This window comes from Python bivittatus, unplaced genomic scaffold, assembly GCF_059951505.1.
Source record: "Python bivittatus isolate LINGU-HERP-01145 unplaced genomic scaffold, Pbiv_v1 ctg000700_np1212, whole genome shotgun sequence".
Lineage (NCBI taxonomy): Eukaryota > Metazoa > Chordata > Lepidosauria > Squamata > Pythonidae > Python > Python bivittatus.
The window spans coordinates 92,584,755-92,611,616 of record NW_028277098.1 but is presented as its reverse complement, the minus strand read 5'-3'; the positions used below and the strand labels follow the sequence as shown (position 1 = coordinate 92,611,616).

The 26,862-nt window shown below is 39.2% G+C and overlaps 1 protein-coding gene across 1 annotated transcript in view; it reads left to right on the top strand.

The window, feature by feature from the left end:
• The window catches only part of LOC103055458 (piezo-type mechanosensitive ion channel component 2-like), a 65,677-nt gene that overhangs the window by 12,908 nt on the left and 25,907 nt on the right, over nt 1–26,862 (top strand). Inside the window, exons 9-26 of the mRNA XM_088154034.1 lie at nt 1,375–1,416; nt 2,382–2,414; nt 4,073–4,143; nt 5,498–5,661; nt 8,003–8,179; nt 9,424–9,567; nt 10,079–10,279; nt 11,316–11,520; nt 11,711–11,812; nt 13,177–13,342; nt 13,893–14,136; nt 16,306–16,402; nt 19,077–19,239; nt 20,907–20,996; nt 22,403–22,503; nt 23,808–23,879; nt 24,509–24,636; nt 26,678–26,801. Of these exons, the coding sequence (XP_088010160.1) occupies nt 1,375–1,416; nt 2,382–2,414; nt 4,073–4,143; nt 5,498–5,661; nt 8,003–8,179; nt 9,424–9,567; nt 10,079–10,279; nt 11,316–11,520; nt 11,711–11,812; nt 13,177–13,342; nt 13,893–14,136; nt 16,306–16,402; nt 19,077–19,239; nt 20,907–20,996; nt 22,403–22,503; nt 23,808–23,879; nt 24,509–24,636; nt 26,678–26,801 (2,324 nt within the window). The remainder of the gene's footprint in view (nt 1–1,374; nt 1,417–2,381; nt 2,415–4,072; nt 4,144–5,497; nt 5,662–8,002; nt 8,180–9,423; nt 9,568–10,078; nt 10,280–11,315; nt 11,521–11,710; nt 11,813–13,176; nt 13,343–13,892; nt 14,137–16,305; nt 16,403–19,076; nt 19,240–20,906; nt 20,997–22,402; nt 22,504–23,807; nt 23,880–24,508; nt 24,637–26,677; nt 26,802–26,862) is intronic.

Genomic DNA, 26,862 nt, shown 5'->3' with positions numbered 1-26,862 from the left:
GTTTCAAATATATGTGTTCCTAGTAATGAAAGTATGTATACACACATCTTCCCCTTTGAATGGTCTGTTGAGTTATAGAGATAGTAACCCCAAGATCTATTCTTTTACTCTATGGAGGTGGGAAGGTAGATGATTTTAGCTTCATATTTCCTGTATTTCATATGGAAAATTAATTGCTTGGGGGTAGAATTTTTGCCTTGCAAATAAATAGTTCCAAGGTCAATCCTCAGGGCAAGTGCTAATTAGATCTTCAAGAGATATCACTGGGATATTAAAATGACACTGAAGTGGTCTGACCCAAAATTTGAGAGCCAGTATAGGGTAGTAGTTAAGGTGTTGGACTTGGCCCAGGTTCTGCTCCACCCTCAGCTATGGAAGTTCACTAGGTAACTGTAGCCCATTCATTTTATCTCAACCTAACCTACCTCATAGGATTGTTCTTGTGGGGGAAAATAAGTACATACCAAATAAAAATACTAAATATTTCCATCTATCCCTTCCTCTTTTTGATGAGACTCCTCCTCAATTATTTATTTATCTGGCTTCAAAAAACCCCTGTTTTTATTCCCCAGACCCTATTTAGGCTTTTGTTTAAATGTGTGATTTAACTGGATGGTGTTGGGGCCATGCACACTGTCTCCAACCTCTGTGTCTTCTCAAGGCATATCCCTCATCCCCTGGAATAGAAAGTTCTACTCACATTCAGCAAAATGTAAGCAGAATTTTCTCTCCCATCATGGGTCTGGCTTTCTTAGAGTCCATGACTGTGTGGACCAGCTGCACTTACAATTTAAGATGCAACTCTCTTAACTTTTATTATTGTTCATTTCTAACTGATTATTAGAACACTTATGTGAACTAAGTGGCTTTTATTACATCAGCTTTTCTCCAACTTGCTGCCTTCTCTACATGTAGGAGTTGTGCTACATCTCCTAGAATTTTCAGAATGATGAGAGCTCATAGCCAACTTATTTGTTGACCGCCAGTTAAAAATTAAGTCGAGTCTCGTTCAAGCTGAGCTGGTCCACGTGAATTACATGAGCACATGCATGCAGTTTTCTTGGTATGATAATGAAGTGGTTTACCGTTGTCTTTTTCTGGATTTTTTACAAATTCCCAGTTTGGCCTACAACCCTGGAAGGTCTCCCATCTTAACAGTTTCCATCCACAAATTAGCTCCCAAGGCCAATCAAGGTTTATCAAATGCTGCTACCTGTTGAGGCAGACTACCAGATATTGGAGGGCTATAGAATATGGAAAGTGAAACCAGGAGGGTTTTTTCTTTAAGGGATGAAATATCTTTGGTACTATGATACTGGCTTTCAATAATTGAAATTGAATAGATGCTGAGATTTATGTTCTGTTTCTCCCCAGTGACAAGCAAATGGAGATTCTAGTGTGCCTTTTGGCAAATATGTGAGTTGGCTTTATCTCTTGAATCTTTCCCTTGCAAACAACATTATCTGGTATAATTTGATACGTCATGTTTTTATGTTCATATGCAACTTCTTGTAAACAGTCTAGAAGTGTTGAATATGACAGTGTAAAATATAGTTAATAAATAAATAAGGAAATAAATGTTCCCCAGGCAGATCCTAGTTTGTGATGTTAACTCTTGCTTGCATTGGCTGTCATTTGTGTCTCTGATCCCCATAGGGAGGACTTCTACTTTAGTCATGGATGCCTAACAGTCACAAGGCTATTAAAGCTATGCAAATCTTTCCAAAAAGGTTCTTCGCAAGGATGTGCATGCACACACATGCACAGTCAGCCTGAAGCAGGCTCTGAGGCAGCTCTGTAAGGCTGAAAAAAGATGCAGCTGCTTTGATGTTTTGAAGAGAGGTGCTTTATATGCACTCCTGAGTGCTGCAAAACACTTTTATTGAAGAATTTGCACAGCCCTGCTAGCTACTGACCAAGGAGAAAGCTAACCAAAGTTAAGAGATTATTAACTTGCTTTCTAGAGTTGAGCCATAAGTACCTTTAAGACCCAGATAAAATTAAATATTGGAAAAAGAATGCAATCACTGCTCATAATTATTGGTCATAGGGAATGTCCTGTTTCAGGGAAGGAGGCATGTCTTAATATTGTTAGGGAACTGAATGTTGCAATCATAAATAGACCTCTTTGGGAATAAGTCAGATTGAATTTAAACACTCTTACTTCTAAGTTTATGTGTAAATATTTGCACTGTAAGATCCTGCTAGAAAAGAAGAAATTGAAAGCTCATTGATGTCTTTAATTGGCATCTCCAGTTAGGTGTTTCTGGTAGTAGTTGATTGGGAAGGCCTTTGTCTAAAATCCAAACATTTGGGAAACTTCCATACATGCAATGTCTGATTTTATTTTATTTTATTTTTTTGGTCTTTAATCTTTTCAGGGTTAAGGAAATGATCCAGAAACTGCAAAGTAGGTGAGCTTGAAATGTATAGAATATTAAATGTTTGAATCTGCTTAAGGTTTGAAGCCTATCCAGGTCAGGTGGGCAGAATTTATCAGGGAAAAGTGATCTCTCAGATACCTAGACCCTGAACCATTCAAGGCTATAAAGGTAGCAACCAGCCCCTTGAATTGCACTTGGGAGTATACCAGTCACCAGTGCAGTACCTGTAGCAACAGGGTAACACAGTATCAGGTCTTGAAGCAGCTCTTGATGGGGCAATGAGTTTTGCTCCTTGTTCTCAGCATTGCACGTTGGGCAGGTTGGGAGTTGATCCCTGCTTTTCAAGGGGGCAAAGTGTGGAAACAGGGGGGATATGGAAGTGCCCTTATCCCCACTGTTTTGTTTCCTCATTTTGTTTCTAATCTGTTAGTTACTCAGCGAACCAATTTCTTATTGGACATTTTAATGTTGGCCTGATTTGGAGAATATTAAACCCAGGAAATATATGAAATGCGTTTCAAATTATTTTACAAAACAATAGTTATATCATAGTTGAATAGAAATGAGTCATTTTGCCCAGATGAAGAGACATAAAGAATTTACTGGAAACAATAGACCAAATCCACTTCTGGAAACTGAACCGAAAGACCATGGAAGTTCTTTTGCCCTGCTCATTTTCATTGTAGCACAGAGTGCCTGGAAGATTTCGAGGTGGGCTGTCCTCCAGTGATACTGGCAGAGGACACTTTTTGCAGAAAATCAAGTGTCTTGTCTTTGTTCCACTGCATGGGAGTTTAAGTCTAGAAACTAGAAACCAAAGAAAAATCACAGTTGATATTAAGACAAAATGTTGTGAACATTCAACTAATAATTATTAATAATAATTTATTAAATTGATATGCTGCCCGACTCTCAGCAACTCTGGGTGATACAAGTTGTTAAAAATATTTAAAAACAAATAAAAATACAAGAAACACAAAACAAAGAACAAAAATGGCAGAGAAAACAAACTGGATGGGAACAAGGAAAAGGAAGGGAGGAGTGTCAGTCATTCTCAGCAAAGGCTAAGCAAAGAGGTCTTTGCTTCAAGGTCCTTTGAAATATCAGTAGAGTGTTCAAATTTTGGGGGAAACCTCATTCCAGAGGGCAGGGGCTGCAACAGAGAAGGCACACTTCCAGTGTCCCAAAAGTTGCATCATTTAATCGATGGAACCCAGAATGCACCAACTCTGCCAGATTGGATCGGCTGGCAGGAACTATGGGAGACAGGTGATCCCTCAAGTATTCCGGTCCTATGCCATGTAAGGCTTTATAGGTAGTGACCAGCACCTTGAATTGCATCTGGAAGCAAGCTGGCAACCAGTGCAGCTTGTGAAGGAGAAGTGTTACATGGGCATACCAAGGCATGCCCATCACTGCCTGTGCTGCTGCATTCTGGAACAGCTGAAGCTTCTGGGTGGTTTCAAGGGCAGTGCCATGCAGAGCACAAATCTACTGTTCATTTTCTTTTAGTTTTTTAAAAACTTCCTGAAAAATATTTACATGTCAGAGATGATTGTCCCCCTTGTTATCTGTAACCATGAATAAAAATAACTTTTAAAAAATTACTTGAATGGCCTAAGGCTTACCTTGCTTCATTAGCCATGCAGTAAATGAGCTTGTTAGCTATTCTGATGTATTTTAAACAGGCTGGCTGCTGAGCGGTTACAAGAATCTTTTCCAGATGGACTGGACAAATCTGAGAACACCATGGAAAAGGGTAAAGTTGAAGAGCGAACTCTTCTACTGGAAAAATAGGACCTAGTGTTTTGTTTTATTCTAATGTAGCATTCATTTTGTAAACGTAATCTTCCTTCTCCTAATCCCAGTACAAATAAGTGTGGGAAGAGGGCTTGCTTTAGATTCAAGGAACAAAGTTCCTCAGTTGAGCCTCCCCACTGAGGGATTACTGGTAGGTTTTCTTGGCAGTAGGTGCAGACAACAGCGTCACACTCTGAACAATGGTAGGTAGGAGGGCAAAAGACCCATTTTTATTTCCCTCTATGCCCCAGGACAATTCTGTGTCAGGGTTATGGAAGGAAATTAAAATGGTGATTATAGTTGTTGCCTTTCCACTATTCCGTTCACCTTTAAATCGACATACATCCCGATCATACCATTTCGTTTTGGCATAAGTAATGTTACGAAACATGCAGAAAAAAGTAAACAGTGAGTGGAAAAAGATAAGGAACACCAGCACCATTAGCTATGCCTCTCCATACATTCTAGATATAATGGCCAGAAGGAATAACCTTGAGGAACAGGAGGAAGGGCTGCAAACAAGGCAACAGTCAGATAAAAGAAGTCTGAGTCTGGCCAGAAATGTAATTTGAGAAAGCGTCTCTGACATGATCCTCCCTAGTTGGAGAACGCCATAGACATTAGCATACCTGGACCTCAGCAAGGTATTCAACAAAGTATCTCATGATGCTCTCACCCAGTAAAATGGTAAAACATAGCCTAGAGATACAATTGTTGGATAATTCATAATTGATTGAATGATTGCACCCAGAGAGTACTTATATATGGTTTCACATTAACTTGAAAGGCTGTCTCATGAAGTGCTATATTTCCTTTCTCTGGAGACTACAAACAAAGACTGGATCCCAAATGGATCTTGAGTAGCAGGTTAAACTAATGACTTCTGAGATCCCTTTGAATTCTGTGATTCTATATGTAGTCCTCAGTATCAGTTTCAAGACAGCTTTCCCTGACCTGGAACCTCCAGATGTGTTTGGATCTCTATTCCCAGAATTCCCAGGCAGCATGACTAAGTTGGGAAGGCTGAATGAAGATATATTCACATGCAAATTTAACCCAGTTTAATAATCACACTTCTATCTACATAATTGTAGTTTTCAAAGAGATATTTAAATAATTAGCAGTATTTTCATCAAACTAATAATCTTGTGTGATCACAGCAGTAGATCTATCTTATTTCTCTCTGCCACGTTATTCCTTTATCCCTCTGTTGGGAAATTTTTAAAGTACAAACCTTTTGCCAAATCCCAGTACCCTTTTCTCCTTCTGCTTATTTTGTTTTTTTTTTTAAATCAATTACTTTTCTTTTTTAGTAGAAAAGAGGAATAAATGGACAGAAGTGGTTGACAATTTGGCACCTTGTCTTCTGAAGATCTTAGCAGTGACTCAGGACATGCAGGCGTTTGCATGGAGATTTCTGGAGTTGCACATCCTTAAGATTGTGTCCACTTGGATTATCTGGATCACAGTTCAAGAGGTTAGTAAACAACAGTCTTGTCTGGGAAATAGTCTAAAGGGAGAATCAGGAAATAGAGCAGGAATTGAGTCAAGAAAGCAGAACAAAAATAAATATGGATATAAATACTGAAGTGTATCAAAGTAGGATATTACTTTAGCGTATTTCTAAATATGCTGAAGGTCTACATAAACTGTAGGTGGGTCATTTTTTAACTCCTCCCCTTCTGGGGACACCTTGGTGGTTAAGTTTTTCAGATGTTAACTCTGTAGATTGAGAGGAAAGTTATTCCTGCTCTGTAGCAGATACAGAAATAGAGTCTTCAGTGAAAGAGGGTGGAGGGTTCTCTTTAGATCATGGGGCTAAAAGGAGATCTCTGATTGTGACTGTGCTTAGCTGAATAGTATAATTTCATCCCAGATATTCCCCTTCAGTGATGTGCTGATATCCTTCTTGTGATCTTAGGAGATCTGACCTCTGAGTCATAAGAATAAAGCTTGTGCTATGGATCATACAAAGCTGCTACACTAAGTTGTCCATCAATCCCAGTCCTCAGCCTAAAAATAACAGTCAAATGAAACCAATGCAAAATGTGCTTAAAACAGTTCATCCTGTCAGTACGAGAGAGACATTCATCCGAAAGTCTGCAGAAAACTGGAGCGTTTCATGGGATACTCTCATGCTTTTCTTCATTTTTTAAAATACAAGAACTTCTACCTTTCCTCTGTGGGTTCAAAGGGACTGATAATGTATATCAGGACACTATTTTAGTAATTTTACCAATTAATATAACTATAATAAAGCATCCATGGTGGGTCTAAAATGAGAGCTAGTTTGGTGCAGTGGTTAAGACAATAGACCAGTGTTTCTCAATCTTGGCAACATTAAGATGCATGAACTTCAACGTCCAGAATTCCCCAGCCAGCTGGGTGACCTTGAGCCAGACATTCTCTCTCAGCCCTAGGAAGAAGGCAATAGCAAACCACTTCTGAAAATTTCACCAAGAAAGCTGAAGGGACTAGTCCAGGTAGTTGCCAGGAGTCAACACTGACTTGACGGCCCACGCACGCACACACGCACACATAGATGCAACCTTCAAATATACTTTGAACTATTCTATGCCTTCATTCAAACTATGCCTTCTAAAGCCTTCCTAAGAAAGGCCATTAGAGAGGATTTGAGATGGGTCTTTCTTAAGAGAGAGTTCTGCAGACTGACATGGTCCTCAAAATGCTAAGATAACAGCTGATTCTAGGAGCAATGCATACAAAGAGTGGAACATTCCTATGCATTTGAGTTGTTTTAATTAAGGAGTCAGATGCCTTTACAGACACTATATACTTTTGCATGTTCTTGCATGATGGTACATGCATCCACCAAAATTTTTTTAAAAAACGTCTCAAATCTTGCAAAATGGTCAAATCTTGAAAAGGTTATCTTAGTTCAAGATCTCATGGGATCACATGCAAAAGACTGAAATCTTATGAGAGGAATTAGCCTGAATATTCCTCTACATAATAGGTAAGAAAGTGGAGGGCCTAAAGTTTTATACTTTATGTCTATTGGCCAGGTTATCCAACACCTCTTCTCTTCCCTGATAAGGGTCCAGAACAGCACCATCTGCACAGTTCTGGGATTCCTTTGATGTACTTCACTTCCCTTTATAGTTTGTACTTCACCTCCCAACCTATATAGGCTAGTGTTCATGAACAGTACCAATTTAGGGTGCAGATTTTAAGTCATTGGGCCTTCCATACAGGCATTTTTTACTAACTGGAAAATCTCCTTGACTATCATGTACATGTGGACTTTCCCTGATTTTCTAAGCAGGGCTAGCTGGTACCTCTTTGTACTAGAGCAGTCATTTTCCCACCTAGTACCAGCCCTTGGAATTCTGGTGGAATCAACTTCCACCAGAATTATACCCTGACTCTGATTTATCAACATTTAAGAATGCATTACAAACACCTCTTTTCTACAGACCTTAGTGAAGTGGATTTAATTATTAGTTTTTAATCCAGAAATTTATTATTAATAAATTATTAATCCAGAATTTTATTTAGGTATGTTACGGAGCCTTCAAGCTACAGAGACTCTATAATTTAGTTGTGATTGTAAATACAGTGCATTTTCCCATCAATTTCTTGATCTTTATTATTTTGTATTGTGGCTAGTTACAGATGCATGAAAAATCAAACTACTACTACTATGACTAAATTTGAGGGTAAAATTCCCAACCTGGGTTTTAGATCAACTGCTTCACTTGATCCTTGAAGCACAAAATTGAAAACAATTTGTTTGCAAAGATGAATCCTGTTAGTTTTGCTTTTTGCTTTCTTGGCATGTCTCCAATGTTCTGTAGGTGTCTTTGATGAACTACGTTTTCTTTATTGTGTGGGCGTTTGCTATTCCTTATTCCAAACTTCGTCCCTATGCCTCAAGAATCTGTACGTTTTGGTCTTGTGTGATGGTCATCTGTAAAATGCTATACCAGCTGAAATTTGTCAAGCCCTGGAATTATTCCTCAAACTGCACTCAGGTCAGTGTGCTAATGAGCTGAGGATTCAAATTCCTCAAGCATTTTTTGTACTTCCTTGAAGGTCTTCTGGCTCTGTTAATCAGATATTTCCAAGAAGTTCTAGAAGCACTGGGAAACAGGTCCATCACCCTCCTTCAGTCAGCCTGCACAAAGCAGCCAAGCAACTTGATAGAAACTTTGGATTTTTTCACAAGGATAGCCACCCCACATCCTGGCTTTTCCTATGAAATCTCTATGTGGTGTTATGGAGTTTTAGCCTTATTCTAGAGTGCAGGTTTAGCTGATAAAGGATGTGGTCAAGCCTCACAACTGCCTCTTGGCTAGTGAGTAAAGCAAACAAAGGAACAAGAGATGGAGGGACCTCCATCTTATATATTTTTCTTTCAGCTGTTTCCCAACTCAAAACCCATCCATGTGCCCCTCCCCACCTGTTTTTCCTTGTGCAAAAGAATGTATCCTAGAATAGCCCACATTTCATGGCTATATATTGCAAAGGATGGATGAGTGGAGGGTAAAGCTGGTTTGCTGCTAGGATCTCACTGATTGTTTCCTAATGCTGTAAGCTTCTGAGCAATGCTAGAAATCCCCAATGCCTGCAGGAAATAATACCAATAACCTGAAGAAAGGAATCAGTTGAGGTATCTATTCAGTTCAACTCACATGTCATTGTTCTGTTCTTTCTCTGGATCGTGTCCATCTAGCTGTTCCAGGGATGGCCTAGTAGTTGTACAAAAGTAGTTCTTTTGGGAACAGGAAGCAGTTCACAATGTCCCAGGCATGATCTGGCTCTGAAACAGCATGGAAGAAATGAATGCTGTTGAGTTCTGCAGAATAGTCCATTTCAAAACAGAACATTTTGCACATTCCTAATCATTAACGTAACCTTCTACAACTTGGTATCTTCAAGAAATATTAGAATTGCAAGCCCAGAATTTCCAGGCAGTATGCCTTAAGGCTTATACTATGGACTAGAGGTGGGGAGACTTGAAAAAACAAACAAATGAGAATATTTTTTTTGAAATATCTCCCCCCTTTCCCCCCGAGGGCTTTTTTTTTGCCTGCACTTTTTTTTAATAAAAAAGGAAACAAGAAGTACAATTGTGTAATCATTTGGTGAATGGGCTACCGTATAAATTGAACAAGAAGAAGTATAATTTTGAAAACATAATTGTTTGCCTAATAGGGAGCCATATAAATTGAATGAATGAAGAATGAATGAATGAATAAAGTGTCCATTTCTTCAGGACCTGGATTTGAATATGACTTACCACTCTACCAATGTTGATGAGTTGTTGGAGAAATCATCCTTGTACGTGGCACCAATTGACCCAGGACTCTGGATTGGAGGACTGTTGAAGTGCAATGACAATATTCTACTTTGTCTAAAGGTAGGACTCTGTTTAGGCACTAATATTATGGTAAGCAAGAGAATAAATATTACAGTCAATGCAAAAAGTATCTTTTTGCTTATGAGACACTGACCCTGAGATTAGCCCTCCTAATGGGAAAACTGATGTCTGTCTAACAATTTTACTGTCAGACAAACTTTTTAACATCACTTTAAAATCAGGAACAAGACTGGCTCAAGATGTTTTGCTATCTAGAAAAGATGGTATTAAACCTACTCTGTTAGATGTTCAGAAGCTGACCAGACTTAAATCATACTTTAGCTTTGGTATTTGATTGCCATTCATCCACCATTAAGGGGGAATCATCTGAGATACAGTTCTGTCTTCCATCAAAAGGGAATGATTAATGAATAATGGGTGTCATGAATGAGTATACAGTTGTCTCAGTAGGGCGAGCTATTGAAGGAAAAAGCAGTAGGTGCAATAGGTAGGTGGGGTGCTTGGGGCTCTGAGCATTCTTATGAAGGATGTGTCTTCCTGTATTTCATAGAATCATCTCACCATCCTGATTCTAATGGCTTTAGAAGCGACAGTGTATCACCACCAATATTTTTACTGGACTCAGAATCAACTGTTGCCACCAGTCACAGGGAGCCTTTTTAATAATATTGCCCGGGAGGACTTGGATGATGGACTATTCAGCTGTATCAAATACTTTCTCAACTACAGTTTTTACAAATTTGGACTGGAGGTGAGAAAATGTTGGTAAGAAAGGAGCATATGTTCTTGGCATTGGGGAATGAGACAGGCAGCTTAGAAGACAGAAGGTGTTTGGTTTCAAGTAGGATATCATCTGATGGGGCCCTAGGGAGCCACTGTGGAGGCAAGGTGAAGCTTTCTGACACCTGGTCCACATTATGGACTACCCCATTTTATAGTTTTGGGAATTCAGAGAAGAAGCCATCTGTCTTCCCTACAAGCATGTAGACAAGATAGCATACTCTTCCTGACCAATGTTTTCAAATGTGTTGGGACTGTGATGTCCAGAATTCTCCAGCCATAGTAAATTACAAAAGAATTCTCCTTTGGCCATGTTGATTGGGAACACTGGGAGTTGTGGTCACAATATACCTCAAAGATACTGGATTGGAAATACTGGATTAATCTGTATTGGCTTGTACAGATGGTGAGTTGCTATAATCAAAGCTGCACTTTTCCCAGCATGTATATAATTGTATACAATTTAATGGAGTAGTATGGGTTTGTCTGTCCATGGAAGACAGGACACAAATTAGTAGCCAAGAATATAGTGAACAAGTTTTTACTTTTCTCATTCATCTTTATTTGTATTTCCTATTTTCTCCTCTTTCATTTTTCCCTTAGTATCAGGTTAATTTGGCTTAGTAAAAACGTGTTGTATTAGGTTTATTAGCTTTTTTGTATAGTGCCTAGGAAATCAGATACTTTGAGAGGTGAATGCTATTGGTGATGATAAATATAGAACCATGAAGGGCCTTAAACATGACTACCAGTGCCTTGATTTGCACCCAGAAACCAAATGGTAACCAGGGCAGTTCTTGAAATAGTGATAGTATGTGGTAGCACAACCGAGACATGCCTATAATAACTATATGGGAGATTTGCATGATAAAGGATTCACTAATTATGGAGCAAAAGTTTCTGATATTGTATATGTCACTGTAGACTCAATGCCTGAGGTCAGTGTTAAATCCCTTGAGCCTGGAGCTGTTGTGGTGTTAGCTCAGTTGCCTCTTCTCTTCTTTCAGATATGCTTTGTGGCTGCAGTTAATGTGATTGGGCAACGCATGGACTTCTATGCACTTATCCATGCGAGTTGGCTGACTTACCTGTTGAGCTACCGCCAGAGGAAAGCAATAGCCAAAATCTGGCCCAAATACTGTTTCTTCCTTGCCAGCATTGTGGTCTTTCAGTATCTACTTTGTATTGGTCTCCCACCTGCTTTGTGCCAAGGTGAATGCAGCACTGTATGCATGGGGTAGCAAAGATGTCTCATGTGGAGGGTAATCATCAACAGTTGAGCAAAGGGTTGGCTTTGTCACTGGTACTCAGCAGCTCCCTTTGCATCAAACTTGCCTGGACAGTAAACTTGGAAATTAGTTTAAGAAGCTTTATGTAATGCAGATGATCTCTTTGCTGGCAGATTATCCATGGAGAAATTCCCACTGGTTGCTCCATTCAAATCTAATTAAGTGGCTTTATCTGCCTGATTTTGTCAAGAGACCCAATACTAATTTTCTCCTGTGTAAGTATAACTTGAAAAGGGTAACATCTACTTAACGGGGAGATGTAACTTAGGGTTAGAGCCATACAGTTCTGGATTGTGTCCCACAGGTAAACAGTGATAATGACATGGCATACAGCTAAATTCTGTGTACAGGTTGTAGTTGGGGAAAAGGTGGACAAGATAGGCAATGTTCTTCTAGCTCAATATTGTCTATATGTGGAATAGGTTGTATGGTGGCCTTCATGTTGTTTGGATTACTGTTTTCAGTGTCCAAGGAATATGGGTATCTCAGTCCAAAATATCTGTAGAGCACCAAATTTCGATTCCTGGTTTATACTAATTGCCTAGGGTTCTTTCGGATTCCAGACGTGGGATTTTTCTTGTCCAGTCAGGAAAGGCTGCAGGTTGAATCTTCTGCATGCAACACCTGTTCTTTTCCACCAAGCAATGACTTTTCCCTTTTACTTTGGGGTGCATATATGGCTGTGGGCTTGCTGCTCATTTTCTGCAGCTCTAGCAGATTCCTGTTGCAAAGCCTTCTCCATCCTTCTTCTATCTTGCTACCTCTGTCTGCACACTTTTATGGCAGCAACCTACAGAGAAATGGCAGTGGAATTTCTTACCATTTTTTTTTAATAAAACAAAAGTAGTACTTAAATGTTCTTTAAAGCTTAGCAAACACCCTGCTAAAAGAATGTCCCCACTTCCCCAAACTGAATCTGCCCCCTCTAGAGATCCTACTCCCCAATTATCATTCTTTGCTAAATACCACCCCCATTTTTTAAAAATTGTCCCAGTCTTCAAAAGGTTGCCCACTCTGCTCTTTAGTGCAGGCTCCTCCCAGCTCAGAATGCATTTCAAATAAACTGCACCTTAACAAAAATTCCAAATATGGGTGCAGTATTGTGGCCAAAAATATGGTGTAGGAAGGGTATTGGACAAAAGAGTTACCTACAACATCATTGTATGTTGAATTCCATGCAGAACACGTATCCAGATTTTTAGTGTATCAGTTTGTTTATGTCTTCTCAGCCTTAAAGAAACCAGGTTGATCTTGTGCTAGTGAATCTTTGTAAGGTTAGTTTTGCTTCTCCTGGTTAGCCTGTACATCTCAAGCAACTGCTAGAAATGGAAACAGTTAGCGATTAACAGTTAGTGATTCTTCTAAGAATCACTGCTGCAGCAGCACATTTTGTTTTTCAGTGTTATGGAGAACGGACCTTTCTGTAATTGATAGCATGGTGACATTTTTATATGACTGTGTTTAGTTATACATGCAGATGATTGAAGGTGCCTTCTGGAGAAACATGTTATAGTAAAAAGGCAGAGCCAAACTATCTTCCAAATTTTAAAAAAAAAATCTCTTTCCTTACTTATGGCAGATGACTTCCTTCTTCTGCTTTTTGCCTCCCTCCAATGGCAAGTTTTTGAAGATGAGGATGAGCCTGTAGTCAGGCTGCAAGCTGGAGATAACACAGAGATTAATCAAGATTTGGGCCCAGCAGATCTCAGGGAATTCAGTTGGGTACCAAACTTTATCCATTGCAGGTATGAAATGAAAGAAAATACGTGTATGTTTGGGTTTTCTCCAGGAAGCAAACCAACTTCCCAATGTACTGTCCTCTAGATGTGTGGGACTAAAACTTCCATAATCCCTATCTGGTAAGCTATTGGAATTTAGGGTTGCTTCTTAATGTGATGTGGAATCTTTCCAAGTACTTACAACAGCTGTGATTTCCAAATCATCCTCATCCCTCAAAAGAAGTGCTGGCTCAAAGGTATATGGTGTCCCTCGGCCACATTGACTGATGGTGCCACCTCCTGATGCGAAGATTTTTATTTTTAGAATAATTTGGAAGGAGCAGAAGTATTGGTGCTTTCTAAGCTTTGGAGCCCTAGGCCAGTGCCTACTTGGCCTTAGCCTAAGGCTGGCCCTGGCCAAGAGTCCATAGTTATAAACAAAGTGGCTTATAATATGGTGGGTGAACTCAGCCAACAGTCTCTGTAGAACTTGCAGCCAATTCTGACTTTGATGTCCTTGTTACTATACCATCTAGTTTCCCTTTTAATTCTACTCTCATTATTCTCTTCTGAACAGAACCTATTTGGATCTGATAAAAGTGATGATATTCAGGTACCTCTTCTGGATTGTCCTTTGCCTGATTTTTGTGACTGGGACAACCGGTATCAGCATCTTCTGTGTGGGCTACTTCATTGCCTGCTTCTACTTCATGCACTCTGGACAAAGTCTTCAGCTGAAGCCCATCAGAGACATTCTTAGACCATGGGACTACTTGATTGCATACACTACTTTGGTTATAGCAGCAAAGAACCTTCTTGCTGTATGTAGTGGGTTAATGTTTGTGATCAGCTGGCTGAGGCTGGGCAAAAGTGTCTCTTTATTGTAAACTGCCTCAGAAGAAGAATTCTTCTACATTTATTTCTACCAGTTCTTCAGTTTGATGAGAGAAGATTTGTTCCCAAATTTTCTTTCAAAAGAAAAAAAGTTTTGGTGAATTTCTCATGTTCTTGCTCTTTTTAGATATGAAGTAGGTATGGAGGTCCTGTTTTTCACTATACAAACTGATTTCCAAAGATCTGGAACCTCCATGGCTTCTCACATTTAAATCCCAAGGGCAGATATCATTAAAAAACTTCTCCCATTGGGCATCTTTGAGACTGAGAAGTTAGGGTGGCTAAGGAAACTTCAGAATGGTGGAAAGCTATGCAGCAGAAAACAACAGTACAAGAGAGAGGTACTCCAAAATTAACTAGGCTCCAAAATAAAAGAAGAGAAATTTGAAAGAAATTCTCAAGCATTCTGAGAGTAAGGTAGAAAAAGAGAAGCCTAAACTTCTTTTTAGGGGTAGTGTGAGAAATTGTAATATTTTGGCATAGCTTTATATAGTACAGTCTGGACCCATTGTTGATCCAGAGGCAATTTCAATGCAGTACATTGTAATTCTGGCAATGATATGAGAATGTAGATGTGCTCACTGTAAAATGAGCCATGTCGTCAGAAACTGCTCATAACTGTTAATGGGGGACAGTAGAACTGGTTGCAGATGTTGGGATTATGCAGCTTCCAACATGCTTTCCCAAAATCTAAAAGAGAAATACATGATAGAAGGTTATTTCTGATCATTGAATCTAGCCTTCCTGTTACCCAGCAAACATAGCCAATGGTTGAGCTGATAGGAGTTACTAATATAAGCAGACGTGCCTGCAGGATTCACTGCTCTCATCAAAATGAAATTGTGTTGTCATGATGCAAACTCTGCCCCTTTCTTACAGACAAGTATGCTATGATGTATTTGCAAAGAGAGCAGAGTTTGCATTGCAACACCACTTTTTATTATTTGTCCTCCCTCGATTTCCCCTGTGGACATCTCTAAGTCCAAGTTCCAAGATGCATTCTAGAAAAAAACCTTAAAGTAAGTTGCTGTGTTGGAAATAATCAAAGAGAATTCTTACAATAATATACAATAGTTGGTGATGGGGTATACAAAAATTCCCAATTCAAGCTCCCATTTTGAAATGGAAATGACCCATTTCAAGTATGGAATGGGCTGTTTCAGTCACTTGGGAAGTTAAAAGCTCAAACCACTTTCAAAAGGTTCAAAAGATCCCATCTTCTGTAGTCAATTCTGTCTTTGACAAGGCTTGAAATGGTTCCAATTTGAAACATTGGCTGTTTTTTTTGTCAGTTAGAAGGAACAGGTTGGTATAGCTCATATATGTATGTTATTCCAAAAGGTGTATAAATAATTAATGTCAATTTTATCTATTTTCCTCAGTTTCTTAACAAAATAAATTATTGGCTTAGGAGCCCTACTTAATTTTTCCAACACTTTTAATCAATATAGAGTTTAAGAAGCAGCAGTAGCCTCAGGAACAGAAAAATCTAAATAAGAAGTGCTTAAGTTGAATACACTGTCATGAAGCAGCTGCTGAGAGTACTTGCAAATTTAGCTCAGCAAAGGACAAGCCACTTCAAAGTGCTGTTGCTTTAAGGATCCTTCAGGAATTGGATGACATCAGTCAGGGAGAGCCAGGTTGGTCCATGGCAGTGTTTCTCAACCTTGGCAACTCTAAGATGTGTGGACTTCAACTCCCAGAATTCCCCAGCCAGCATGGCTGGCTGGGGAATTCTGGGAGTTGAAGTCCACACATCTTAGAGTTGCCAAGGTCGAGAAACGCTGGTCTAGGGGGGCAAAAATCAGCACCTTTTCTGACTAACACAAGTTATTAAAAGACAGAAGCTTTTGTGAGTTTGCATCTTATGAAGTGAGCCACACCTTTTATATAAAGCTTATGCCTTTTAATAGCAGGTGTTAATCTGGTGCTTAATAAGGTGCTACCAGATTTTTGATCATTAAGGGCAGAGCTCCAATTTTACTCCTACCCATTTGCTTCATCTTCCCCCCTCCCCCATGAGTGAAGCAGGGAAGAGATCTGGATCCCTAATCCCTGCTAAATTGTTCTTTTTCCTCTCTCGTTTTTGCCGACAGATTGGAGCATGTGCATACCTTAATAAATTACAAATAAATCATTGTTGGCTAATTCAGACCTTTGCTATGTACTGCACGATACCAGGATATGACATAGGTAAGTGGGAAGAAAATTCATAAAAAGAAAGTCTTAACACAGCAAGGCACTCCAGATGTTTCTAAAAGAGAATCACAGATCCATTTTACTTTACTTTACTTTACTTTACTTTACTTTACTTTACTTTACTTTACTTTACTTTACTTTACTTTACTTTATTATTTTATTTATTTTTCTCAGGCTTAAAAGCAATCACAACTAACTCTAAGTGTCATATTCTCTATTGGCAACCAAGGCTAAAACAATACAATAACAGTAGTTTTACTTTTTCTATCTCAAAGAGAATGGCCTTTGGTTGTTCCTTGTATACAACAGCAATAGAACAGAGATGATCAGTGGGACACCAGGTGATATTTCTGCTATTCTGTACCACTAAGAAACAATTTAGTGGATGGGGGGGATGTATCCGACATTTTAAAGGGCAAACTGAGTACATTTGATCCTCTACAACTCTTAAGGTAGTGTTTTTTCCTTTATCAATAGTCAGAGCTATGCTACTGAATATAGAGTTTCAGAATGTAGCCACCCTTGCCGTTTAAGCTGTTCCTGCCTTGTGCTTGTGACAGCGCAATGCTAAGCCAGTTTTTAAAAATCGTGTCTGGACTGAGACACTTTGGCAACAGCTTGCAAGGGATTCAGTCCAGACTGCAGGCGACCCTGTCCTCCCACTGGACAATTCCCCTGCTGCTGTGCCCATCCACTTTTCTCTACCAGGAAAGCAAATGGCAATTGCTTTACTTCTTGTGGTCTTCCTGGATGTGTGTGTGTGTGTTGACATGTTGGACTAGGAGTAGAGAGATTCAAGTTCTAATCTTCCCTTGGGCATGGAAGTCAGATGAGTGACTTTGGGGCCCTTCCCTCAGCCCTAGACTGGGAAGTCAAAATCATCTATTTGCCAACCTGCACTGGACCAGGATGGTCGATTATGGTCCTTCAGCAAAGAGATGATCATCCTTCAGTGGACTGATTTGGCTTGAGTATAATAAATATACACAAACACACACACAATTTATGCATACAAAGTTAATGCATCAGAATGCACATATGTGCAGGGACAAGCAGTTTAAAAATATTTTCTAATTGCCTTCTTTCTTTCTAGTGTTTTTTATACCTTCCCTTACCATGAGCACCCTAATAGCACAAGAGTTATAACTCTTGCCATGTAAATAGAAGATTGCAGGTCTGAAACTGGCAGAGATTTATTTATTTATTTATTTATTCATTCATTCATTCATTCATTCATTCATTCATTCATTCATTCATTCATTCTTTCCCTAATCTGGAAAAAATGTAAAATGGTGCATCTGGAGATACACACACACACAAACAATATTCTCCAGATGCACCTTTTTTCCAGTTGTTTGTTTTCACCCTCAGCTCCCAAACAAAGGCATCTGATGCCATTTGTACATTGGATGAGGACATAAGATGCATTATTGAATATTACTATAGATGTTTTTAATCCTATATATTGTATGGAGGAACTATAATTTGTTCAGAGTTAGACCAATTGGAACAGCAGAGAGGCTTGAGTAATCAATCAGTCAATCAGATAATCTATGGTAGAATCATAATTACTATTTATTAATTCCCAACCAATTTAGGAAGAAATTCAATATTAGAGTGTTTGCTTTCCATGCAAAAGATCTTAGATTCAATTGTTCCTGAGACCTTGGAAAAATCTTGGAAAGTAGTGGCCAGTCACAGTAGATAATTTGGGGGTAGCTGGACTAGAACTCTTATCTGGAATAAGACAGTTCTTACATTATTATTAAAGTAGTCACCTGTGCTCATTCATCTGTTGTGCTCCTTCATCAGTTGCAGTTTGATCTGGATAAGAAAAAATCCATCTTATACAGATGGCTGGAAACTTCTCCATTGGTAGATCTAATTATGAGGGCCTACAGAAATAGTCATGTAACCCTACAATATAAGATTCAGCTGATAGGTCTTTCCTTTTATAAATATGTTCTATAGATTCAGGAGATTTCTGTTGCCTAAGCAGAAAAGAAAGTTTTTGAACTCAGATCAAAAAGGTTCCATAGCTAATCTTGAAAAGCTAATAAAGGTTGGAATCAGACCAAGATTGAGTAAGAGGCTACCAAGTATTCCCAAGACTGTAGACTAGATTGGGAAGTTGAAAAAAAAATCTTGGAAGAAAACAATATAAATCACTTCTGTATCATTACCAAGAAAACAGCATGAATCTATCTTTATAATCGCCAGTAGTAAAGCTCTGCTGAAAGGACACTGTAACTTGAACCAAATGTGTGTAAAGTTACAGCTTGGATAATTTCCATTCAAAAATACCTTCTCTGTTGAGGGATGGAGTTACTTAACAATAGAATTGTGGAATTTTATCCTTAGGATGTGATATAAAAGAGAAGCCACAATTTATTTTACAGACAAAAACCAAATAAAAGAGAAACCACCGTTTGTGCGGGGTTTTTTCCCTTTTGGAGAGCCGAAGTTATCCTTGTTATCTCTGTAAAACAAAGTTTCATTCATGGTCTCCACAATATTCACATTGTATTGTACAAAATACAAATTGTATAAATCTGATAATGATCGTAATAACAACAACAATATAATCCTTTCAGTAGGGAAATTGGATGATCTACATCTCCATCTGACCACCTAGAAAAACAAGTTTGTGTATATTCCTTCTGCACAGACCCACCTAGGAATGAGATATGTGAATTGCCCAAGAATGAAGCAGGAATCATGTGGGATGCAATATGTTTCACACTCTTGCTGATTCAGAGAAGAATTTTTATGAGCTATTATTACCTCTATATTGTGACAGATCTCAAGGCTTCAAAGATCTTGGCCTCCAGGTATTTATCAACTATATTTGAAGTTTACAACAATATTGCACTTGGTTATTGTAAGTGGAGATGGAAATAAGGCTAAAGATGGATGATTAGTTGATGCAACTAACGTAGCAGATAATCGACATGGAACAAACTGGGCTATTAAGGTGTCTAGTGCCTTGAAAATGTGAACCTTGCCCTAGAATTATTCTCCATTGCCCAATTTAAGCCTTCCTTGAAGTTACTGGAAAAGCTGGTGACTATGTCAATCTAATCACATGACAGGTTAAAAGCCATCACAAGCTTGGGCAAGGACTGTGGTGATTTTTCAGACCAACTTCATCCAATTAATATATTTTTTTCTTATGTATACAAGTTTCCTGGGCAAATGTGGGTTCTTAATATTGGGAATAGTTCCCACAATTTCTAAAAGAAAGGGATAGGTTTTTTAGAAGTGCAAATCCAGACCTAATATATCATCTGTTTTTCAAGTTACATCTTTCCTCAATTTGTTTATATTTTTCAGCACTGTTGGTTGCTAACATGTTTTATTTCTGGTTGTCATGAAAATAAGCTTCCAACAACTGAATTTCACTTCAGTTAGGTTGTTATGTATAAAGGAAACTGTCTCCTTCATGATCCTTAGAAAGTATTATTCTGAGGTTTTGTAGAATTTTTTTTTTTTTTTTGTCTGCGCTCAGTCATTGCTGACCCTGCAGTGACTGCTTGGACGAGTCCTTGCAGTTTTCAAGGCAATTGTTTCGGAAGTGGTTTGCCAGAGCCTCCTTCCTAGGGCAGAGCCCAGCTGGCGAGCGCAGGAGGCGGGGTTTCCGTTGCTTCGCGCCCTTTTCGGGCGCGCGGTTTTTCGCGCTTACTGGCAACTGCTCCCAACTCCTTTTTGCAAGGCGCCGCCAGCATTTTTCCTCCCACCGGAGTGAGAGTACCCATTTGTCTACTCACGTGAGTTTTCGACCTGTTGGGTTGACAGGAACCGGGGAGGAAACAGGAGCTCACCCTGTTTAACGCGAAGGCTGGATTGCTGGTAGTTAGTAGATTCAGGTTTTTTTAATTGGTTGGCATGCATATGCACATAAATGGCTTGATGTAGAATTTTTCTTCTGTCTGAAATATACTTAACTAAATTCTAAAGTTGCTTTTTCAACCTGATGACCTTTGCATCTATTGGACTGGCAATTCCTAAAATTCCTATTAATTTTAGGGAATTTCAGTCTATGCTGCCTAGAAATTCTGGAATTTCAATCCCAACATATTTGGAGGGTCCAGCCTGAGAACATAATAGTTCCATTCTCCAGCTGCCAAAATTAAGGGGAGTTGATCCCAAAATAGCAAAGACTGGGCATGTTTAATGGCTATGGAATATTGGTTGATTATTGTTGGAAGGAGAGAAAAAGCCATGCGGTATAGACAAATAGAGGAGAATAGGTGCATTCCATGCTATAATATTTTGTTGTAGATTCCTCTGCTGTTAGCGATATTAGCTAAATGGTTCCTTTGGATACAGAGGCAGTACACATCTGAATATTATCAATAGAACAGTCTCTCAACATTCTGTCTCTGTATGGTTTCCTACAGAGGCAGCTTGCTGGCCAGCATTTTAATCTAGCAAAAAAAAAAAAAGTGATGCTGGGTTAGTTAGATCCTTGATTGTCCCAACTTGTTTTTCAAAACAGAGCAGCTGAGATGTTTGAATTGAAACTGAAAAAAAAGGTGATTTCTCGGGTGGAAGAAAATATAAAATCAATGGAAATCATGAAAAGGCAGTAAGTTCCTTCATTTAGTTACAGCATCATCAAATAATATACCTAGGTATTATTGATGGGGGGGGAACCACAACCTATTTTCTTCTGTTGTTCTCAGTTGGGAAAAAGCAGCAAGGATGGATCTTCAGCTTAAAGGCAGAGTAGCTGCCTTGTATGCAGAAAGTTTCAGTTCAATAATGTCAATGCCATTAATGTCACCAATATGGTTGGATAGCTTCTAATCAGATTGTTCCTTGTGACCAGAAGTCTTGGACAGATATCTTGTCTTTCTTTCTTAAATCCCTTTTTGCGGCAGCTTTTCCTTCATCCCTAGCAATTAACACTTATATCCATGAATTAAATTCCATGCAATTCTGGACAGTTGACAAATAAAAAATACATATTTATTTTTGTCTTTGGTGGTCTGAAGAAGTCTGCATGTCTAAATCCACATCACAACATCTTCTTTACAAGAAGTGCTTCCAGGTGGTATGAGTTAAACACTCCCCCGGTATTCTCTGTGAAAGAGGCTTGATATAGTTAAAGATGCTAGATGGCAATGGTGATCTCTGATGACCCTCAGAACCACAAATATGGAAGTGTGGTAGGAAAAGAAATAAGCTCAGGAAGATTTCAGACATCTTCCTGTACTTTAGGCTTCAGAGGAAGAACATACGCTTGGTTCTGTATAGGCAAACAAGTGAAACCCACAAAAGAGGGAGAGAAGAGAAATCATAAGTCCTTAAACACTGGTATAGTCTTTAAAAAAATCTGTTATATTGATATGAATGCATCCTTGATAGTTCTTTGCTCATTTACTTGCAAATAAATTCTATCGCATTTGGGTCTTGGTAAACATGGATAAGAAAGGGGTGCAAGTAATGATGTTCATGATTTCCTTTGATCCAAGACAAGCATGGTGGCATATTGGTTCTTCTCCCATGAGCTCTCAGTGACTTACAGTGGAGTTGGAAATCCTGGGAAAATCACATTTCCCAGGATCCCTGGCTTCTGAGATGCTGTCAATACAGTATTTTAACAAATACTCAGGATGCAGAGATGTCTCTAGGGCAATGTTTTTCAACCTTGGCAGGTTTAAGATGTGTGGACTTCAACTCCCGGAATTCCCCAGTCAGCATGGTTTGACAAACTCCTTGATGGGGTTAGGAACTCACCACTTTCTCATATATATCATCAGAACTAACATGATCAAAACTGGGCTTGGAATAAAGAAAATTGTTTTCTGAGTAAAAGGGAAATACCATGGGTTGCCTATTCTAAATCTGAGTTGAACCTGGATGGAAGAGTTTAACCCTTTCCAGATGCCAGTGTCATTTGTGAAGAAACTGTATCACAAGTATTTAGAAATGATTTTTTTTGGGGGGGGGGGGATGAAGGAAATCATCTGTTCTTTTGTTAATTTTTAGAGTGGATCTGATTAAACCAAAATTAAAAAAGCAAAGTTCCTTGGAGCAAAAAGTACAAGAAGCAGAATCTGATCAGAAATTGGAAGAAGAAGAGGATCCAGGTAAAAACTCTCAATTTTTTTGCCAAAATGTCACACTTGCAGCCTTATTGCTTAGCAAACTTTGAATATCCCAGACATTTAAATAACCAGAAATTTGGATAAAATATGTATTTGGATTATATATTTCTCACACATGTAAAGTATCCATTTGGTGTGAACAACTGCACTTCTAAAATCTCTTTTGAGTAAAGCTTGACTCCTGTTGATTTCATGAACACATCCATGTAGTTTTCTTAGCAACAATATGGAAGTGGTTTGCCATTGTCTTCTGTTCTTTTTTTCAACTTCTCAGGCTAGTCTATAGCCCTGGAATTCCCATCCAAATATTAAACAGGCTTCTCCCTGATTAGCTTTTTGAGATCAGCCAAGGTCAGCCAGATGCTACTTCCTAGCTGGTCATTTCATATAAAGTAAACAAGTATTATTTTAGTTTATTTTGAAAACGTATACTTCATTTTTCAATAAAATAATTAGCAAACCCATTTGCAATTGGTTCTAATTTAAAAAAGAAAAGCATTTTTTTTTCTTAGCAAACATAGCCATGCTGCATGTTGCCTTTTCTTCATGCACCATGTATGAGTTTGAAGGACATGTTTTCATGATTGCAAACAGTAAAATCACAGAACTGTAAAGAATTCTGGCACACTCAAGCAACTTTCTGACACCACAACTTGATTGCTCTCACTTGGTTTCTACTCCTGCACCTACAGTGAAAAACAGGAACTTTGTCTAATTCCTCTGCAAATAAGCCACAGTTAGAATCTGTGGCTTGTTCTTGGTCTCTAATGGTCTTGCTTGGAAAGGAACACATCAGATGTCTGTTTCATATATGGAGCAGTTTCACTTTTATCTGGCACCACTGATAAGAAGAGTTGAGCAGGAGTGACACAGCAGAAAAAAGCAACATGTTGCTTCATAGCACCAAATTCTTTAGAATTTTAGGTTACTGTAAGCTATCAATATGAATCTTCCATTTCCATTATCCAATACCCTCCAGATTTGAATTGCAGCTGCAGAATTCCCAGCTAGCATGGACACAACAGTGTCTGCAGCAAACTACGACAACACTAAAATTACACGTGTGATGATGCATCAGCAAATTCCACTGTACTGCTGCAGGTATATTAGCCATAGTATTTGTGTGATGATGTCATTTGCGTGTCATCACTTGCCCCCTGACCCCATGGATGATTGGTCATGAAGTCTGGGAATTCCAACACTTCTGGAGAGTGACAGGTTGGAGAAGGTTTCTCTACCTCTTCTTAAGGCACTTTTTACTGAATAATTCTTGCTTTTTTCTGCAGAAGATGATACCAGCAAGATGGAAAAAGAGAATAAAAAGACTTGGTGGCAGCCATGGGTGACACATGCTTCAGGTGCATTCCCTGTGTTTACAATGCTAAGGAAAGGTCTCTTGCCTTGGTGTAACCTTTTGTCCCCTTTGATCAGACCCTTCCGTCTTTTCAACTTGTCCTTCATGATTTGTTTGATGTTTATGCTGTTGAGTAATTACTGCTAGGCTTGCAAAATCATGAACAATGAGTTAGATCAATTGGTTAAAAGCATTTTGGCTGATCAGAAAGATATCCTTGATTAAATAGGCAGCAAAGTTTTAAAAAAATATTTCTAATGCAGACAACTTACAAAAATGTGGGTGTCATCTTCAGGTACTGTATAGAGCTCTGTCTGTTTCATGCAAGGGCAATAACTCTACTGTGAAATGTCTGGGCAAAACAATGTCTGTTTCCCCTCTTCTCTACCTGATTTTCTTCAGATGGGTGGGGCTACAAGTGGCTTGAATAGAGGGGAGCTGAAGTCAACTCCATCTGCAGGACACCGGGTTAGATAGAAAGCTGTTCTAATTGGTTTTAGTAAGTGAGTAAGAAACGGGGCAGTGGAGCTGCGATCTTTGAGGAACTAAAACACAGCTGAGAACCTGAATGTTGTGTGTGTGGCACAGAGTTCCACAAGAGCTTTTTCATATCTGCATCCCTGTCAATTTCAGTGATTCGAAGTGGGAGCTATTCTCTTTTTGAGACTGACAGTGAAGAAGAAGAAGAAAAAGAAGAAAAAGAACATGGACCCTCTGAAAAGAGCAAAAAAGAATTCTTTAAAAAGAAAACAGCATTGCAGGTGTGTCCAATTTCTGAAGGGGAAAAAAAGGCTGAGTTGGGGAAGGGACTCTTGTAGAATGAGAGCAAATGGAAGTGGCACAGAGGCATGGAGAGTTAATTTTAAATGGTAGGCAAAAACTTTTCTTCCTTCAGGCTTTGTAAGACTACAATCCTATACAACGTAAGTACTCTCTAGTAATGCACATCTCTAATCCAGAAAACTAAATTATATGACATATAATGGAGAGGGCTTGGTAATAATTAAGAGGATGGCTGTCTTTGAATTTTTTATTAGATTTATACAGCTGTCCATCTCACCATGGTGATTCTAGGCAGTGTACAAAGATTAAAAGAATAACAGTTTATGAAACTCACATACCTGGGATTGAAAAATCCATTCCACAGTAAGTAACAGTAACTAAACAGCTAACCAATGGGCCTCACTTGACCTGGTCCAAATGCCTATGGGAACATCCACGTCTTTAACACCTTGTGGAAGACCAACAGGGGTTGAGGCCATCTGGACGTCTAGGGGAATGGTGTTCCACAGGGCAGGCACAGCAGCAGAGAAGGCATGAGTCCTAGGTTCCACAAGATGTCACTGACTAATCGATGGGACCTGGAGCAGATCAGCTCTGCTGGTTCTGGTGGGTTGAAGAGAGATAATTGGAGACAGGCAGTCCTGCAAATAACCTGGCCCTGTGCCACGTAAGGCTTTATATGTGGTAATCAGTGTCTTGAATTGCACCTCTGCATTCTGGAGCAGCTGCAGATTCTGAATGCTCTTTAAGGGCAGTCCCATATAGCTACTGTAAGGCCTCCTGATCCAGAAATGGGTGCAACTGGTACACAAGATGGTCTTGTGCAAAGGCCTTTCTATCTATGGCTGAGTCCAGGAGGACCTTCAAATTGCCCACCAACTCCATCCAGAGTAGTGCAACCCCATTCAGACATAAAGATGAAAAACCTCAAAAATGATCTGGGGGGTCTCTAAACCCACGGCCACTCAATCTTGCCAGAGTTGAGTCAGAGCTTGTTCCTTCCCCATTCATGCCCCCACAAGCTCCAGTCACCAGGAAGGGACTTCAGTGAGATCACTTGGTTGGCCTAGGGCAGAGATGTATAGTGATGATACCTTGCCCCATGTCAATAGTTGACCTCCCCCAGTGGCTTCAATAGTTGTTAAATAGAAGTGGGGAGTGTGCACAACCTTGAGGAAACCCACATCTCAGGCTTGATTTCTCTCCACATACTAACATCAACTGGAACCAGTCCTAGAAAAAGGAAGAGAACCACAGGAACACTGTGCCTTCCACTACCAGTTCCCTGAACCAATCCCAAAAGTTTCCATGATTGATGGGATCATAAGCTGCTAAAAGATCAAGAATGGGCTCATTCTGAGCCCACCAATTATGATCAATGCCATCTCAGTACTGTAACCAGGTCTGAATTCCAACTATCCAGATAATCTACTTCCTCCATGGCCCTCTGGGGCTGCAAGCCAACCACTTTGTCAAAACCTTCCCCAAAAAGGGAAGATTGGAGACTGGACAAAAATTGTCCAGTTCTGTTGGGTCCAGCAATAGCTTCTTGAGAAGAGTGATTATATGTACTGATCATGCCCTTTTCTTTGCAACAGCATGACTGCCATCATTTTTTTCAGATTTTTTCCCTAATTTTCCAGTAGAGCTAATAGACTTGGAGTTCCCTGGTAGAATCTCATCTAAGTATGAAATCATCTTAACTATGTCTGATTTGATCTTGCTTGGCTTCCAAGCCTGGTCATGATCAAAAAGGTGTTATTGCCTGCTATAACAAGGAAAGAATAGAGGTGGGATTCCAGTTGGGTTCAAAGTTGGCTGTTTCTAACAGAAGGAGTTCATGGGTACTAGGTTCTATCTTCTTTCAGTACATCGATTTTTATTCTATGTTTTGGCTTCTTTACAAAACCCACAATTTCTGTTTAAAAGTAGAAGCCAGGCAGAAATTCAATAGGAAATAATTTAATGTATTCTGCCCCAAGTTAGCCATTGCTAAATAAGAGTCTGTCTTCTTTGCAGCTTGCATATGAAGCCTGGACGAGCAGTTCAAAATCAGCTCTAAGAATGAGAGGGAAAGATGAAATCAGGATTCAAAAAAAGGAAAAGGAGGAGGAAAATAAAAAATATGAGCAACTGACAGAAGGTGGAAGAGGTAGGAGATACTTATACACATGCTGTTATTTTCACTAGGTTGTACCACGGTT